Source organism: Rhinopithecus bieti, unplaced genomic scaffold (assembly GCF_001698545.2).
Source record: "Rhinopithecus bieti isolate Rb0 unplaced genomic scaffold, ASM169854v2 scaffold_30846, whole genome shotgun sequence".
Lineage (NCBI taxonomy): Eukaryota > Metazoa > Chordata > Mammalia > Primates > Cercopithecidae > Rhinopithecus > Rhinopithecus bieti.
The window spans coordinates 3,017,402-3,036,066 of NW_016814438.1; the positions used below are offsets into that span (position 1 = coordinate 3,017,402).

General features: G+C 44.1%; 1 protein-coding gene and 1 long non-coding RNA gene across 7 annotated transcripts in view; one reads left to right on the forward strand and one right to left on the reverse strand.

Moving 5' to 3' along the window:
- The first annotated feature begins 1,463 nt into the window (after window positions 1-1,463).
- On the forward strand, window positions 1,464-17,391 carry LOC108514573 (uncharacterized). Of its 4 annotated transcripts, XR_001881251.1 has the most exons (5): window positions 1,473-1,550; window positions 3,718-3,817; window positions 6,383-6,460; window positions 15,698-15,845; window positions 17,182-17,391. It is a non-coding gene; the product is annotated as an uncharacterized LOC108514573 (long non-coding RNA). The 4 variants fall into 4 exon arrangements; XR_001881252.1 differs by lacking the exon at window positions 3,718-3,817 and having other exon boundaries at window positions 1,464-1,550; XR_001881250.1 differs by lacking the exon at window positions 1,473-1,550 and having other exon boundaries at window positions 2,968-3,817.
- ME3 (malic enzyme 3) overlaps window positions 2,615-18,665 on the reverse strand; it is a 220,629-nt gene continuing 204,578 nt past the window's right edge. For 2 of the 3 annotated variants that reach the window (XM_017850857.1, XM_017850858.1), the window contains exons 9-15: window positions 10,934-11,031; window positions 10,522-10,635; window positions 8,776-8,881; window positions 7,674-7,816; window positions 6,925-7,098; window positions 4,318-4,416; window positions 2,615-2,947 (exon numbers count right to left, since the gene is read on the reverse strand). In XM_017850857.1, the coding sequence (XP_017706346.1) occupies window positions 2,786-2,947; window positions 4,318-4,416; window positions 6,925-7,098; window positions 7,674-7,816; window positions 8,776-8,881; window positions 10,522-10,635; window positions 10,934-11,031 (896 nt within the window). In that variant the 3' untranslated portion in view covers window positions 2,615-2,785. The remainder of the gene's footprint in view (window positions 2,948-4,317; window positions 4,417-6,924; window positions 7,099-7,673; window positions 7,817-8,775; window positions 8,882-10,521; window positions 10,636-10,933; window positions 11,032-18,665) is intronic. The other variant, XM_017850859.1, reaches the window with a different exon arrangement.

Genomic DNA, 18,665 nt, shown 5'->3' on the forward strand with positions numbered 1-18,665 from the left:
CGAGTATCATAGAATGATTTGGGAAGTGTTCCTTCCCCTATTTTCTGAAAGAGTTTCTGAGTAATTGGTGTTATTACTTAAGTATTTGATAAATTCCAGCAAATGAAGCCATCTGGACATGGCTTTTCTTGGGGGAAAGATTTTTTAATTACTAATTTCATTACTTATTATAGATATATTGATTTGTGCTCTAATCTTTGCTTGCTTTGAATTTTGTTTGCTGTCCCCCACCCCCAGTTTCTTAAGGAGGAAGTTTAAATTATTCACTTGAGACTTTTGTTCTTTCCTTTCTCTTTCTCTTTCTCTTCTGATATAGGAATTTGCATTAGTCAGGGTACTCCAGAGAAACAGAATCAATAGGATCTTTCTCTCTCTCTCTGTTGATTTATTATAAGGAATTGGCTTGGCTCACATGATTATGGAAGCTGTCAAATTCTAAGATCTATAGGGTGAGTCAGCAAGCTGGAGACCTAGGAGAGATGATGGTATAGTTCCTGTCTAAAGGCAGGAAAAAGCCAATATCCCAGTTAGAAGGGCATCAGGTAGGAATAAGTCTCTCTTACTCAAGGGAGGGTCAATCCATTTTTTCTATTCAGGCCTTCAACTAATTGGATGAGGGCAATTAGTGGAGAGCAATCTACTTTACTTAGTTTAATGATTTAAATGTTAATCTCATCCAAAGATACCCTCACAGAAACACCCAGAATAACATTTGATCAAATATCTGGGCACCCTGTGGTGCCGTAAAATTAACTATGACAACCTTTAAAGCTATAAAGTTTCTTTCTAAATGCTGCTTTAGCTATATCTTACTAATTTTCATATGATTTAAAAAATTCAGTTCAACATATATAACTTGGCTTGTGATTTCTTCTTTGATATGTGGGTTATTTTGAAATGTACTGTTTTCCAGTATTTTGGAATTTCCCATAGTTTTCTGTTTATTGATTTCTAATTTAGTTATTGATTCTGTTACTCTATAGAGCCAATTGCATTTGTATTGTAAGGGTGAATGCTGTTTCCAGGCAGAAAGTTAGAGTGAACTAAAATTTAATTGGTAAAGAGAAAAAAGGGGAAGGGAAGGACTTCCCAGAAGGAGAGACCAAGCATGGATAATATCAGCACAGGCTTGAAAGTACATGTGTTTAGTGCTGGCAAGATGGTCAGTGTGGCTGGAACAAAGGAAGTGTAATTTGTATCTTCTTTCTTTTTGTGTTGGTTAGTATAGCGAAAGTTTGTTTATTTAATCATTTCAAAAAACCTGTTTTGCTTTCATTGATTTTCTCTACTATTGCTTTTCTTTTCTACTATATTGATTATAAAGGATATGTAGTGGAGGTACAGAAGAAGTTGTGGGACATGATATAAAAGATAGTGTCAAAATTCCATGGTGTTCAGATTCCAGCTTTGCTCTTCAACCTCTCTTCTGAATAGTTTTTCATTCTCTATGATCCCAAGGATTGTAGAGGAGGGATGTTTTCTCAGGATATTCTTCACTGAGCATCAGCACCGAGGAAGCAGTTCTTGGAAGAATAAGACCTGAGCAAGAGGTGAGTGGTATCTCTGCTAATTACTCCTCTATAAGTCTAATAGTCCATCTAGTCTGTCCTTGAGAGTTGGTCATATAGGACCTATTCGTTGCTGGCAGTGGAGATCCTGAGGCTGAGGAGTAGGGCCCTAAGCATGATTTATTGATTCCTTTATTATACAATGAAATTAGAGGCTGGAAGCTGCCATCTCAACATGTCTTAACATCTTAGTAGTATCTAATTTCAGGGGGCTGCAAGCTCTCTCCCGCCCCCACCCCTATGATATGGGCTCTGCTGAACATGAGAGAGATGAAGGCTAGCACTGAACTTGGTCTAAGAAACACCCAGGATGGACTGATATTACTCACTAAGAAAACTGCTTTGAGTTGCTCAACTACTTCAGAGAGTGAAGGATGGAAGCCAGAGTGTGTTCCAGAGCCAGGAAAATGAAATCAAGTCTTCCCTAGAACTCCCTGTGGTGCTCTTCCTCTCACTGCCTCTCTTCCTCCTCACTCCTTGGCAGGCTGATCATCCCCACCCACATTTCTCTGGTTTTCCTTTTAGAAAAAAGAATGTCTAAGACTCAACAACCTAAGGGCAGTGACCTGAATAGTTAGCGAGCTGCCCCTAGCCACTCTTAATTTCACACACTGCCGAGTCTTGAAGGGCGTGTGTTGCTGACATGGACTAAACTCCCTGATGGGTGGACTGTGCTTTCTGGCTAGTGGCTGTGCTCACATTATTCATCTCCCCATGACTCCCACCCATCTTTTCCTCTTGGGACTCAGTGTAAACACTGCTGTCCCTGAAGCCTTCTCTTACATTTCCATAGGAAGCATCCTCTTCCTTTTCTGACTGCCCTCAGTTTTTATCTGCTCCTCTTTCATGCACTTACCACTTTCTCCCTTATGGCAAAATGAATTGTATTCAGTTTCCTCCACTATAGCCAGAGCTCTGTAGAGGCAGGATTCTAGGTGAGATTCTGCATTTCCCACAAGGCCTGGCCAATAGTTGATGATTAATGGATGAAGAAATGCTTAGGAAGGAACTCAGAGGAGGGTTCAGAAAAGTGAACTCCCAGGGCCTTCAGAGACAAGGCTTTTATTCACTGTATGCTTTGGCATCTCCTCTCATACCAGAAGGTTTAAAAGAAAAAACACAGCGACAAGGATTCACTTGGGCCATTTTGGAACCCATTTATATTGTGGGTGTTACTCTGGGCTTCATCTAGCCCCATACCAGGCTCTGAGACTGCATCAGACCGTCTGAACATTCATGGCTTCCTTGGGCCAAGTATAGCTGTCCAGTGTAAAGGAGTCATAGTCTGGAGTGTAGACCAGAGATCTCACAAAAGCCTCCTTGTCCTTAGGCTCCGGATAGTAGGAAGCCAGGTTGTGTTTGTACGCGTAGTCAAGAACCTAGAGAAAAACATGTTTGGCTAAGGAACCGGATCTAAGGGGAAATCTGCGTAAGGATCCTTGCTTGGGGTCATGAGGGAGGGGAATACACCTTAAGGAACCAGACTTGTTCCTTTCATGAGTATGGCTCATGAAACAACTGGATAGGAAGGATTTTAAGCTTTCTTTCTGAACAGGCAGCTTCAACATAGTGGAATAAATACTGAGCCAGGATCAAGAGGCTTCAGCATAAATTCTGCCTGCTTCCAAAGGCCTGTGGGTCCTCAGAGGTGATATTATCCTTGCTGAGCCTCAGTTTCCTCATCTGTAAAATGGGAGTAAAGAGATCTTTCTCTGGAGCAGTGTTGATAAAATTAGACAACAGGCAAATGTGTCCAGAACCTGATTTTTTTTCCACTAGAATATGGGTTAAATTGGATGAACAGCCTGGACACTGTTCTCTGGGTATTAGATTTGGCTTCAGGAGAATGTGAATCTAAATATCACCCAAAGGAAGAAACTGACAGGGTGAAGCTGGACCCTGAGCTGGACTGTTAATCTTGAGGCTTGATTCTGAATTCTGACAACTCGTGAGTAGTGTGTGCTGTTGTACAATGCATTTTCTGAAATTATTTTTAAACTTATAGAAAATGTAAAACATGCACACTAATAGGAATAATAGTATGATAAACCCTCATATATCTATTATCCAGCTTTAACAGTTATCAATGTTGGGCCAGTCTTTATTGCACCATGTTCTGATTCTTTGAAAACCCATCATCTCTGCACAGTTTTACAGTTTGGAATATTTCATGAAGCTGATCACCCCATAGCCAGCCCTTCTGAGAAAAAGGGGAAGAAAGAGATTTACCCTGGCCGAGAGAGCACTGGGTATGGAGCTTTTTCACTGTTCTCTGCCAATCTCCAGAATTCTGGGAGAGGAACTACTGGCCCTTTGAAGAAGGAGGAAACTGAGGCTCAGGGAAGTGAAGTGATTGGGCCAATGTTATACCATTGCTGATTGGCAGAGCTGGGACCCCAAAGTCTGAGCTTTTTCCATGATGCTATGCAAGCTGACCTTTCTTATAAATGGGGGCTTATGAGTCATTTCTAAAATATTCCCATATTCTGGTCCATGGACTTTGATGACCTTTCTGCTTGGTGTATTAGGGGAAATCCAGGAGCTTTCCCAGAACTGGCCTGGGTGGGTGTTTGGGGTGGAGCTCAAGCTGCAAACAAGAGTTTGTCACCCAGCCTCTGGGTTACATGTAGTGCAGCTCAAGGAGATCCAATGTCTCCACAGTTTCCATCTCCTTAACCCTCCTAAAGTCACAGACAGAGAAAGTGTTTGAGCCTCACTACCCATATTACAGGGGTAGGATGCCCCTTACTTTGATGGCAATTCTCAAAGACACATCTCGGATGGTGCTCAGTGGTGGGTACAGTCTCCCCTGGGACAGATGCTGCTCAGAGACTTCCTGGGCAATTTGCTGGGGAGAAGGAGAGAACCGAGAGGAATAAGCTGAGTCTCTGCCTTCCCAAAACAAGCCCAACCCATTACCCTAGAGACTCACCCCACCCTGCATAGTTAGTCAAACACTGCAGTTCCAACTGTTGGCTCTGTTACCAGGGAAGCTTAATGCTTGGGCTTAAGAGAGGACACATCCTTTCTGTACTGTAAGACTGGCTGAGGCTTAAAACAACATTAAGTGTCTCTGAATTCCAAAGGAAAATCACTAAAGCCAAGATGAATAAATTTGTGGCCTGCAAAGCAAAGGCTATGAGATCTCCTCTTGGCTGGTCCAGCCTGTTGCATGGGGATCCCTGGGTCCCTCGCTTCCTGGGTCCCAGCCTCCTTCCACGTGGTTGGTACCATCTTGAGTGACCATCTAGCCTATGTTATATCTTTTTGTTCAGTCTCTTGGAGCTCTTCCTTCCAGCCCTGGTCTCAGTCTGAGGAAGGCCTCTCCTCCAGTGAGTGACTGAGCCTCATACCTTATTGGAATAAATGTCCTAAGCACATCATCCTGAGAACAGAGCCTCCCATAGCTTCCCTTCCAGGTTCAGAGCTTGCCTCTGAGGGTTAAGCCTCATCTGCCACAGGCCCTCATCCTCCAGGCTAAGATGCTGGAGTTTGTTCAGCCTTGCAAATCAACCTCTTTAATGTGGTGGCTCTGAATCTACTCCCACCCAGTCTTCTGGTGTTAAATTTAAACTTGGGAAATGCCACTTGTGCTCTCTGAGAACTGTGCATCTTAGAAGTGACAAGACTGAGAAGTTGGTCTCTCCTCAATGTTTTCAGATATGAAGGAAGTGAGCCTCCCCCTCCACCTCCTTCTCACACTTCCATCTTTCTTTTCCATTCATTCAGTCAAATGCTCACTGGTCATAGGTCAAACTTGACCTATTTTACAGAGTCGTTATAATGAAATGAGGTGGTGCATGCACATCTCATTAAAGCCTATATTAATTGAAAATCAAATTCAACTTAAATTATTTTCACTAAAAGTACCCTTTTCAGAACTATAACTTGCCAGGCCTTTGAAGACCATAATGTGAGCTCCTATAGGGGAGGGGCTTTATCTTCCTCACAGTGGGTGATGATAAGTAGATCCAGGAGAGGTTCCTGTATAATTGATGGACACTGTTCATGAAATGATGGAGCTGAACTGTCTCACTGTACTGGAGGTAGCGGGGCAGATGTGTGGATGTCTCATGGTATTGCACAGGAAGGACTCTAGCAATTGTGTTTCTACTCAACAGGGGACTTTGCTTTCAGGCTGACTTCAAGCAGAAAGTGACTCTTTCCATCCAATGGGGGCTTCACACAGCTCTGCTCACAGCTACAGGACAAGAATACCCACCATAGCAATGAGAAGATAGACAAACAGAATACTCAGACAAAAGGAAGAGAGAACTGTAACACAAAGTCATAAGTAGTGTGCACAGGGCAGGGGGCAGCTGAAGAGCCTTTGGGAGACATTATTTGCACAGCCTTGGAGAGCCAGGGCTCAAAGACTAGACATAGTAAGAAGGGACCTGGTGCATGAGGTTAGCTCCCTGTGGGACTCACAGAAATGGATCCAGACAGGGCTGTGTGGAAGCCATACACATGTCTCATTGGCTTCAGGCTTTCACCAGTGCCTCAGTGAGGAGGAAATGCAGAAGGATGTTAGAAGTCACAGGAGAGCCTTTGGAGCTTGTTACGTGTAAATATGTTTAATATTTATATATGGCTTTGATTAGCTTAACCTCCCAAGAGAAACATTTCTGTGCCTTGCTTTTGTCAGGGTGAGGATAAATGTCAGGTGCCTGGCACTTGGTAACCACCTGGTAATTTCAGCCACTGTAACTGTTACCAATAACCATTAGTGTGAATATAGGTTGTCATTCTTAATGAATTATTTCATGGTTTTCATCATGTCTAGTAAAGAACTCTTTTGTGCGCTTTTCTAGTAAAATACCTGGAACAGGTACATCTCCAACACTCATATCAGTGTTCAAGATCTGGGTCCTCCAAGGAGAAAAAACCAGGTATGACACCCACCCCCTCCCTCACAGAAAACTGTCCTAGTGGGGCTTACTACCGCCAGTTACTCTAGTGATTTGGTTAAGGCCTGTGGCTGGAAGAAGCCATCACCTATCATGGTCCACAAGCCCTCAGTTTTAGGTGGCTTTGATGGCATCTCCTCTGTCTAGGCATCTAGATGGCATTGCTAGGAGGCAGGGGGCAGAATGAGGCATGTTTCCTCCTCTGTTAGTGCCTCTTGCTAATACCCTTCACCACTATTCCTCATTCCCTATCAAAAGCCCCATGTGTGATTGAAGAGGTCAAGCTTCAGGGTCGCCATGAGAGATGCTTGAGGTTTAAGCACTTTGGGAATCCACTGGCAACGTTGGGGCAGATGGGCAGAAGAGATAAGAGAGATCCAGTATAGGATCCAGTGTTAACCCACAAACTCTATTGCAAGTATTTGAGGGAGCAAGGACAGTGATACCTCTGCTGTCAGGAGGAAGATCTCATCTGGGATGTGCCGGATCCCGCCGGCGATGACTCCCAGTGCCACCCCAGGGAACACGTAAGCATTGTTTCCCTGCCCAGGAATGAAGGTCTTGCCATCTTCCAGAGTCACACTCTTAAAAGGACTTCCACTGGCAAAAATCCCCCGGCCCTGGAGGCAGGAAGAAAACCAGAGATGAACTTGGAGATTGGTTTGGGGTAATAATCGTGGCCCCCTATTCTTATTTTCCAAATGTTGGACCCTTCTTCATCCTCTCCCAAATGCCCAGCACCATGCTGAGAACACGGCAGGTATTTAAAGCACATTTGTTCATTTGACCAGAAAGCTCAGCCCTCACCTGCTATTTAGCAGCCAAGAAACTGCTGAAAGGTGATGGTGTTCACAGTAACATTTTTGTCACCTCCTGGCAGGGCCAAGCCAGGACATGACAGAATGTGGCCTAGAGTGTACAAGTGCCTCAGGTTCTGGGTTCTGGTCAAACCTCTGTGTCATTAAGGGTGAACCTTCAGCAGCATAGCACAAAGAGCTTGGGTTTTGGAGTCAGACCTGGGTTTGACAGCCAGCTCCATTCCTTATTAGTTCTGTGACCTTGGGCATGTTACTTCATCTTTCTGAAACTCAGTTTGCTCATCAGCGATGTATGAATATTTTTCACCCTCATGGGTTACTCATAGTAATTGTTACTATGTCCTCTCAGCCGGGGGAAGGAAGGACTCCCCGCTGACCTCGGTGACCCGGTAGCACTTCTCAGCCGTGCACTCGGCCTTGCTGGTGGGGTTGCTCAGGGCAAAGATGATAGGGCGCTCGTGGAAGGAGGCCATGTCCCTCAGAATCTGCTCCGTGAAGGCTCCTGCGATGGCAGCAACACCTACAGGGAAAAGGGGGGTAGTGGGGATGCCTACTCTTTATAAACAACTTATTCCTCTTCTGCAGGTGGTGGTGGGGGAACTAGGAACACCATGAAAGACTTGGTCTTGGGTCCGGCATTTGCCACAAGGACTGAGAGAGCAGAAGGGAAAATAGTCTTCCTGCTTGAGCTGCCTGAGACCTCCTTTTCATCTCTAAGGGATCACTGGTCCACCTCAGGTCCCTGCCAGTTAAGCTGCTCCTGTGAAGGCATTCCTGGGCATTTCCATGGACAGTGAGCTGCTCCTCAAGACACAGGGAGATGCCAGGGTCTGCTTTGGGAGAGGAATGCCCACCTCATTGTGGTTAGAGAGACCAGGCTGGGTGCGGTGGCTCATGCCTGAAATCCTAGCACTTTGGGAGGCAGGGGGCAGTGGGGCAGGGGCAGTTCACCTGAGGTCAGGAGTTTGAGACCAGCCTGGCCCAAATGGTGAAAACCTGTCTCTACTAAAAATACAAAAATTAGCTGGGCATGGTGGCGGGCACCTATAATGCCAGCTACTTCAGAGGCTGAGGCAGGAGAATCAGTTGAACCCAGGGGGCTGAAGTTGCAGTGAACTGAGATTGCACCATTGTGCTCCAGCCTGGATGAAAGAGCAAACCTCTGTCTCAAAAAAAAAAAAAAAAAAAAAAAAAAAAAAAAAAAAAAAAGAGAGAGAGAGAGAAAGAGAGAGACCAGCCCTGCACTTTTTCACTGCATTGTATATTTCTGCGTCATTGAGCCCTAACTCTGGTGCCTTAGTTCTATGGTTTCTATACAGTAGCCACTCAGTAACAGTTTGTGGCATTGAATTGCACTTGGGATAGGGGAAAGAGCTGTTTCCATGGGTTACTTAGGCTTCCTGGCTGAGCCTCTGTCTCTCCATCTGCAAGTCAAGAGGGTTAGCTGGGCTGGGCAGTGGGTACCCTCCCTCCTCCTACCTATGATGGCTGTGGGCTTCACCAGCCTCACCACCTCCTCCAGGGAGTTCACTTCAGGATGGTCTTGGGCAAACATCTCCTTTTCATGGTTCAGGTGGCTCCTCCCCTATAGGAAAAGAACACAGAGCAGCTGTGGTCGTGATGGCCTGTTGGGCAGGAGTACAGATGCATTTGGAAACTCTGAGAGCAATTCCTGCTGAGCCCCATGCTTTGGTCTGAGCTGTCAGATGTTTTGGGGCCCATCTTCTTGACTACATTTCCTGGCAGAACCCATGGTGGGACCTAAGTGTGAGAGTGGGGTGTGTGTGTGTGTGCACATTTCTTTAACCCAAACCACATATGGAGAATCCATAAAGAATTTCTTTGAGCTGTTAGGATTCTGGCTTCCTGGGCCACGAGAGAAAGACTTTTGGGCAATGCCTGAGTGTCACCAAGACCCTTTGGCCCAAGGCACCCACCACCCAAGCTCAGTTGAGGGATGGGGACCTGTGCACCCAGGGTCAGAGAGCTAATTTGAATATGCTTATAAGAGCCATTAATTCCCTCTGTGAATAATACTAAACTAAGCTCCAGGAAGGTCTTAGAATAACTGGTCATGCCCAAACAGCTCCAGTTATTCACATTTCTTCAAATGGAAGTGGGTGGGTGACAGGCTGGCATAAGTGTTGGTAAATGGGTTCAGATGCTTTTGATGACTCCTTTGGGTTAGCTGGCCTCATGGGAACCAGTGCAAAGATGTCATCTTTGAGAGCTCCTTGGCTAGGGTTGAGCTTGATGGAGTGAGAAAAATGATGTTGAAAGATGAATAAGAGGGAAGAGTGGCAGTCTCTGGCAGCCTACACCTGTGGCCAGATTATGCTCTGGAAAGACGTGGGGGTGGGAAGAGGAATCTCCAAGGCTAAGTTCCTTTCAGAAGAAATCTGGCCCCATATGGAACAATAGGAAGGTCAGTTATGCTGAGGATCTCTGCCATTCTTGGTCAATGTCCTTATGCACTTCCCTTTTCCCATCTCTGCCATAATTTTTTTGTCTCTCACTGACACTCTATGTTAGTGAAATTCTGGGAATTAAAGCACCGAGTATAGCTCTAATGGAGGGGTCCTTCAGTTGTGTCTCTCAACACATGCTAGCTGGAAGCTGGACTATTTCTCTCTCATTCATTCTTTCATTCATGCCTCACACATTAATCTTGCACTTACTATGTGCCAGGCATTGATATCAAGACTGTAGTCTAGTGGGGAAACTGGAAAGGGACAACTTCTCTACAGTGTGGTAAGTACAATGTATGGAGCATAGATGCAGGAAATAAGCTTTTTGGAGGAGGTAACATTTGAACACTATCAGAAGATAAGGAGGAAACTGGGAAGGGGTTAAGGGTTGAGAGGTGGCATGTGGAAAAACAGAGGAAAGCAATTCAGGCAGAATAACAAGATGTGTAAAGATGTGAAAGACAGAGAGCAGGCTGCTTTTGGAAACTATGATTTAATGTGGCTGGAGTCTAGTACAAGTCAGGAAGTGGTGGGGGACAAGACTAGAAGGGGCACACATCTAGACACTTGCACAAATTTTTGGACAGAAACAATTAAGGCTACTTAGGGATGAATCTTCTGCTTTGGAGTTTAGGCCATTGCCCTCGTTTTGCTCTCTATTCTGATTGAGCAGTTTACTTCTTGGGGACCTCTTCCAGTCCAGTTCCTGGAAGCTGTAAGGTGTCAGGAAACCTCCAGGTCTCCAGACTGACAGTACCTTGACAATGAGCCCTTTAGAGTCCACCATCCAGATCTTTCTTGTGGCCTCTGCCTTCGGTACACCTTCTTTCTCTAGGGCCATGACAAGGAGGTGAGCAATGCCCATAGCTGCCTAGAAGGTACCATAGGGTGGATGTTCAGACACAGGGCAAACAGCTGCTAAACATTTATCTGATGTCTCACCATAATGACCCCCTCTTCTTTCCCCCACCTCCATGACTCCCAGGAGGCCCAATTAAGTCCTTGCCTTGAGACACCCAATTGTCAGAGCCTAGGCAGCTGCAATGATCACAACATGTCTGTGCTGCTTCCTCTCTTCAGAACCCCAGAATGCCTCCCTTTTTTGATATACTTCCACCCATTCTTATTCTCTTCCTGGAGCAACAAAAGAAACCCTCAATGCCACATACCTCGCCTGCACCTTGGAAAACAAACACGTGATTGGAAAGCTTGTTCTTGGTGATTCGCAGAGCAGCCAGGATCCCTGCCACAGCAACGGAGGCCGTGCCTGAAACAGAGTGGCCTGAGATCAACCTCTGGCCACAGGCCCCCAGCTCCCAAGAGAAGACCCTTGGCAGAGTTCCCCACACCTTGGACCTATGGAGGAACAGGCAACTTTTCTTAACCCTTATGCCCTGTAGGCATGCAAGTTTTGGTGCAAATCCATGCTCTTTTTTTGCGGATAACTTTTTTGTTGTTGAAATTGAGAAACAGCTCCTGGTTTGTTACTTGACCCCATAAGATGGGATCAGATAGCCGGGTGCTGCTACCACCATCATTCATAAAGAAAATGATAAATATAATGGAAGACCAAAAAAAAAAAAAAAAAAAAAAAAGCACGAGCCTCTTAGAATTATATAAGGGCTAAATGCATAAAAACATTTAAAAAATGAGAACACAACCTGGCCATGAGGCATTAAATGACCATATGGCCTGAGCTGCCTATCTTATCCACCAAGTCATAAGGTTGGGTGTGTCTGGTCACACACCATCATCAAATGGCTTGAGTATGTATGGAAGGGACAAGTAAGTCATATGAGTAGGTGGCTCAGATTCATTTGAGCCACTGCTACATGACTTCTCCCTGAATCCACATCTAAGGCCTCACTGGGATTCCTTAAGAGTAGCTGACCAAGGAAAAAAAACTTGGGCTTGGTTTACAAGTTGTTGTGAATAATATGCTGATACCAACCAGAAGTGTAAGGTGGCAGCTTCACAGCCCCAGTAAAAGGTAGCCTTCAAAGGTAATGGTGAAGGACAGTGGACATGACTTCAAGTGGTAAATTTAGTTGTATACTTTGGTCCAAGGGATGGTTAGCACTACACTGATTCATGAGCAGTTGCTAATGGTTTAGCTGGATGGTCAGGGACTTGGAAAGAACAAAATAGTAAGATTGGTGATAAGGAGGTCTGGGGAAAAGGTAGGTGATGGACCTCTTGGGATAGGTACAGAGTAAGGATATTTGTGCCCCATGTGAGAGTTTATCAAAGGACATGATGAAAACAGTCTTTCAATAATCAGGTGAACAAAATGGCATGACCTGGGTATGTTAGACAGCATCTTTCTTTAGTCACCCAGGGTTTGCTTAATGGACTTATGCATCAAACAGCCATGGTGGTAAGGATGGAGGCTATGCATGGGATTCATCTTACCAAGCTGGCCTGTTACTGTTGAATGATTAACCTGTCAAGCACAGAGAACAATGCTGAGCTCCTGATGGGCACCATTCCCGGGGGGGATCATCCACCTGGTGGCAGGATGATTATACTGGACTGCTCCCGTCATGGACAGGAAAGAAATCTGTCCTAACTGGAGCAGATATACATTCTGGATATGGATTTCTTTCCTTGTCTATAATGCTTCTGCCAACACCATCATTTATGGATGTTTGAAATACCTATTTGTCATCCAGATATATTACAGACAGCAAGGCTTTTAATCAAGGAGTTTACTTCACAGTAAAAGATGGGCAGCAATATGCTCATGCCATGAAATTCACTGGTCTTAACTTGTGCTCAGCCATGCAGGAGCAGCAGGCTTAGTAGATCAGTAGAATGGCCTACTGAAGAATTACTTAAGACTTAAGTCAAAGCACCACCTTATGGAGATAATGAGCTTCTGTTTTATGGGATGCAATGTATGATGACTTAGCAAGCAAGACATTGTGTTTTTCTCTCATAGCCAAATTGTGTGTCTAGAAATTGCGGGGTGGAAATGGGAGTGGCTCTTCTCACCATTTCACCTAATAACCACGTACACAATTTTTGCTTCCTGTCTCTTTAATTTTGTGCCCTACTGGATTGGAGGTCTTAGTTGCCAAGAAGGAAATACTTCTATTAGGATTTATGACATGGTTCTATTGAATTGGGAGTTGAAATAGCTCCCTGGCAAGCTGGGGCTCTTCATGCCACTAAATAAGTGAGCAAAGAAGGGGATTACTTTTCTGGCTGTTGTGATTCATCCTGATAGTCAAAGGGACAGTGAGGACAAGGAGGACTATGTCTGAAGCCTAGGGGAGTCTTCTAGGGGAGTATCTTCATATTTCCATGCTCAATAGCAAATATTAATAAATACTATTGCAACTAAGGAGATTCAGGCCTATGGAGGATTCAGATCCTTCAGAAATGAAGGTTTGGGTCACTCTACTGGGTAAAGAATCTCGGCCACCTGAGGTCCTGTCTGAGGACAAGAAAACATGGAATGGCAGGTTGAAGAAGAAATTTACAAAAATCATCTTTGACATCATGACTGGTTACAGAAACAAGGAATATAGCAGCCATGCATGTTTTTCTTCTTTGATCATAATGTGACTATATATAATGGTATACATGAGCTAATTTCTTCTCCCTTCTCCTCCCTATTATTTTATATAAGTTCTGTTGGAGGTTAATTCCACATGTTAGTCTTTAGATAACAGAGTTTTCAAATGTGACTGAATTTTATGAGCTATTAATTCTGCTTAGAGGTGGATAGCGTGACTATCTTCCAGAGCTGACTAAAATGTCTGTTGGGACATTGTCTATCCCCATGTTGGAGAGAAGGTGAGAATGTCTTCATTTGTTGGAAAACTAGTTGAATGTTGTGAGGCATTTTGTTAGAAGTTTTTTTTTATTTTTTTATTTTTTAAATTTTAGACAGGATCTCACTCTGTCACCCAGGCTGGAGTGCAATGGCATGATCTCAGCTCACTGCAACCTCTGCCTCCTGGATTCAAGCAATTCTGCTGCCTCGGCCTTCCAAGTAGCTGGGATTACAGGCAGCCACCAACATGCCAAGCTAATTTTTTGTATTTTTAGTAAAGACAGGGTTTTGGCATGTTGGCCAGGCTGGTCTCGAACTCCTGACCTGAGGTGATCTGCCAGCCTTGACCTCCCAAAGTGCTGGGATTACAGGTGTCAGCTACCACACCTGGCCAGAGTTGTTTTTGTTGTGTGGAAGTACATATGTGCCAGGCAGTGTATGTGGATGCTGAATAGCCAGAAGGGTGGACTGTACCAATTATTGGGTAATTGTTTCTCAGCTTCTTTACACTGCTTTGTCTGCAAACCACTTTTCAGCTTTGCCAACTTGCTCTATGCTGGGTTCTGCCAATAGTAGGTGCTAGAGGGAGACAANTCACTGCAACCTCTGCCTCCTGGATTCAAGCAATTCTGCTGCCTCGGCCTTCCAAGTAGCTGGGATTACAGGCAGCCACCAACATGCCAAGCTAATTTTTTGTATTTTTAGTAAAGACAGGGTTTTGGCATGTTGGCCAGGCTGGTCTCGAACTCCTGACCTGAGGTGATCTGCCAGCCTTGACCTCCCAAAGTGCTGGGATTACAGGTGTCAGCTACCACACCTGGCCAGAGTTGTTTTGTTGTGTGGAAGTACATATGTGCCAGGCAGTGTATGTGGATGCTGAATAGCCAGAAGGGTGGACTGTACCAATTATTGGGTAATTGTTTCTCAGCTTCTTTACACTGCTTTGTCTGCAAACCACTTTTCAGCTTTGCCAACTTGCTCTATGCTGGGTTCTGCCAATAGTAGGTGCTAGAGGGAGACAAAGGCTAGATGAGGGGGATAATGTGTTCCCCCCTCCCCCAGCATCATCCGTCTTGTTAGGATTGCAAGGTAAAATGTAGGACACTTTGTAAAATTTGATTTTTAGATAAACAACAAGTTTTGTTTTTTTTTAGTATAAGTATGTCCTATGCAATATGAGCATAAATACACTAAAAATTATTTGTTTCTATCACCGAAATTTAACTGAGTGTTCTGCATTTGGTTTTGCTAAATCTGCCAGCCCCACAGCCTTAGTTCTTCAACTCCCCGGCAGCAGTTTGTTCTTGAAGCAGAAGTTGAACCCAGTTTACAGTTTGGCCATCACTGAGAGAACTAGCCTCATAGCTGCCACTAAGTGACACCAGTGCCACTAACTGCCACCTCCTCTTTCCTTTGTTCCCTTAGCCTCAGGAATCGTAGCAGATCCTTAGTGTTTCTTTTTTGGCTTTTGAATTCTTTAATAGACAATTAACATTTTTTAAAATATTAAGTGTTCTCTGTTAAAGCAAGTGATATAGACTCTGATGCAGAGAGCTCACAATAAAGTAATCACAATCAGCAACGCTAAGCCCCCACGATGGTGAAACCAAACCAAAACAAAACAAAACAAAAGGAAATTAAAGTAGGATTATTTATGGCTTACTACATTTGGATAATTAAAAAAAAAGTTGTCATCTATGACTGGTGAGGGAGGAATGAAAAGTACAATGTCCCAATATCCTTTGTGTTTTGAAGTGCTACAATCTTTTGTGGAGAACTGTTTCCCCATCTAGAGCAAAGGCATAAAATATTTTTGCCCTTTGACCTTATACTTCTACTTTTGAGAATCTATATATGGAAAAATCCAAAATGTATATACTAGGATATTTATGACAGTGTTATTTTTAATATAGAATGGCTGGAAATAACCTACACATCTAACAAAGGAGTAATGATTAAGTAAAGTAGTCAGTGTAGACACAGTAGACTGTTTTATAGCTATTAAAAAGGATCATCGTGAATATTATGCAGCAACATGGAAACTGCTATGAAGCTAGTCACTAACATCAGATATTGTTCCAAGTACTTTATATGTCTTAACATGAAGACAGTTATTTATTTAATCCTCATTGTTGTCATCCTCATTTTACAGATTGGGAAAATAAGGTATGGTTTGCTGAACTGTACAAGATCATATAAGAGCCAGGATGTGAATCCAGGGAATCAAGCTCTAGGACCTGTGTGCTTAAGCACTAACCTATGTTCCATTGAGTTGGCTGGAAGGAAGAGAACATTAAACGGTATGCATATGATGATTCTAATTGTAATGTATCACACACATAGAATCCAGAAGGAACTTACAAAATACTAATGGTTGCAGGGTGGGGGTATGAGTGAATTTTCTATATTCTCTGTTTCCAGTTTTCCAGGTGGCTTATTTTTTGCTAGCTCTGGGGTGGGCCTTCTCCTAGATTTATACTTGGCTCAGTGGCTGAGATGGGGGTACAGCAAACAGTTGGTGGCCAATAAGTGCACATTCATCATTGTGGACATCAGAAGGTGGGACTCTATGCAGGATCATACTTGTCAGAAGATGGGGTGCAGGCACTCCTGTCTTCACACAGCTGTGACCTAGAGGGAGTGTTGAACTGTTGGCAGTGTCACAGGGACAGGGCTGAGGATAGTAGGACTTCCTAACATCCTTCCCATGGTCCCCAAAATATGCATTGTGCACCCTCTGAGGGCCTAGAAAGTGACAGGCACCATGCAGGGCACTGTGGAAGACGGAGATGAATCAGACATGATCCCCACCATCAGGGAACTCCCAGTTTATGAAAATTTGGGCACAAAACAGTAGAACGCAGTAGGTAGAGATCACTGGAAATTGTTACATTCATTTATTTTTTGAGCATCAGTTATGAACCAGGCTCAGGTACTGAGGATACCATAGCAACAAAATAGACCAAGCTCATTTCTGTTTGTAAGGAAAGAAATTACTAAATGATTGCAAGTGTGATGGCTATTATAAAACAGTTGTTCATTTCATACTTTTTGTTAGTTTATGTACAGAAAAGTAAGTTATCAGTATCAACTTACCTCTGCAGTGCCTCCCCGTGTACTCCATGTACCAGTAGCATTATTCATTGTTGCCTAAACATACCATGCATGTTTATGCTTATGTATATTTCCCTGCTATTCTCCCTATCTAGAAGACCCTTTTGCAGTTCATTATTCCTTAAGACTCAGCCCAAATGATCAGCAAGACATTCCTTGCTACCCCAGGCATCCTTACCCACCCCTCCTTTTCCCATATCTACTTTTTCATCTAACCTGAATGTAACCTGAATGAAGCTGGGCTGTATCATGGTCAGGCTCAGCACTGTACTGCATTCACAAGAAACACCAAGCTGACATCCAAGAAAGTATCAACAAGCAATTTAAATAAGTATTTAAATCACTTAAAGAGAGGGCGAGGAGAAATGAATTGTATGACCCTCTCCTGAAATCTCCAAATCCCCTTTGTCCTTAATTTTCTCCAAAGTCCATTTATTATGTGGAACTCCCCATTTTCTCTGCCTCCCTGCAAATAACTCCATACTTCTTACTCTCTGCCCATAAAACCCTCTGTCATTTCAGTTCTACGGAGTCAGAATTTGTATTCAAAAAGATCTCCAGATGATTTGTATGCCATTCAAGTTTGAGATGCACTGAACTAGATGGCCTCTCTAGGTGAGGTACTAGTTTCCTGCCATTGGCTAGAGGGAGTTTTCCGCTCTTCGGAGTCTCTTTCAGGACAGCCTTTTGCCTCCCTGAAAGGAGGGGTTGCGCAAAGCATTTGCCACCAGATGGCGCCAAAGGTATTCCATCAGAGATGATCTCGCAGACACTACACTCTGGATGGGTCTTTTTGGATGTCAACTGTCTTCTGGGGTTATTTGCAGGTTGAATAACTGGGCTTACTCACAGAAATTCAGTGCTGGATGGGGATTGGAGATAATGGCATTTAACAGCTGTACAAATGAGGAAACTGACAGAGAAAGGTGGCTTGGCCCTGTCAGTCACCCAAAGCAAGGAAACCTGGGGGTTTCCTTCCCAGGTTTGCTTCCATCCCTTCACGATCTCTGCTGCTCGGACAGCCCATCCTGACTATAGTTGAAGGCCGCAGGAGAGGTGTTATGGGGTTTCTCTGGGGAAGGACGGAGCAGGGTGTTAGCAGAGGCAGAGGGAAGTGAACTTAGGCAGTAGATGTCAACATTCAGCTGTACCTCTGGAAGGGGAGGGGAACTCAAAACAATGGGAAATCTGATGGGAAACAGTCACACATTACAATAAAAGGATGCAAGGTCAGCTGCCATTTATTGATCACTCTTACTGTGGCCTTGGCTCTGTGCTGTGTGCTTACCAGCACAGCATTGGCTCAATTAATCTTCCCAACAACTCCATGAAGTAGGGACTACTGTGCTCCTATTTTTTGCCCTTAAAAGTGGAGAGTGAGGCTCAAAGGAAATAGAACTAATCAGGACAGAACTTCTGAATCCTATCACCACCAAGTCTTCAGACCCACTGCCTCCATGTCCACGTACTTGCCTTTCCCCCTGTTACCATCGATGCTTCCCTGCTCCTAGCTAAAGCACCGCTTGTCTACTGGATCCCATCATTCTTGCCTACTTTTCCTGTTATTCCCACTCCTATTTCCTGCATATTCAATTTTGCCCTCTCTACTGTATCATTCTCATCAGCATACAAATACACTGTAAAACTTCCATCTTTAAAAAGCCCTCCCTTGGCCCTATGTGTCCCACCCTATTTCTCACTCTCCTTTATAGCCAAACTCTTCTAAAGAACTGAATATATTAACTGCATCTAGTTCCTTCCTCCTTGGTCCCCATGAAACCCAGTCCAATGAAATGACTGACTCACCTCTTGTCAGGGTCCCCAAGTACCTCCAGGTGACCAGATGCAGTAATCAATTCTCAGCCTTCTTTCTTGACCTCTTAGCAGCATTTGGTACTGTTGCCCATTCTTTCCTTTGGGAAACTATTTCTGCACTTGGCTTCTGGAACCCCACACTCATTGGGTACCTCACTGGCTACTTCTCCCTGCTCTCCTCCCTGGGATCC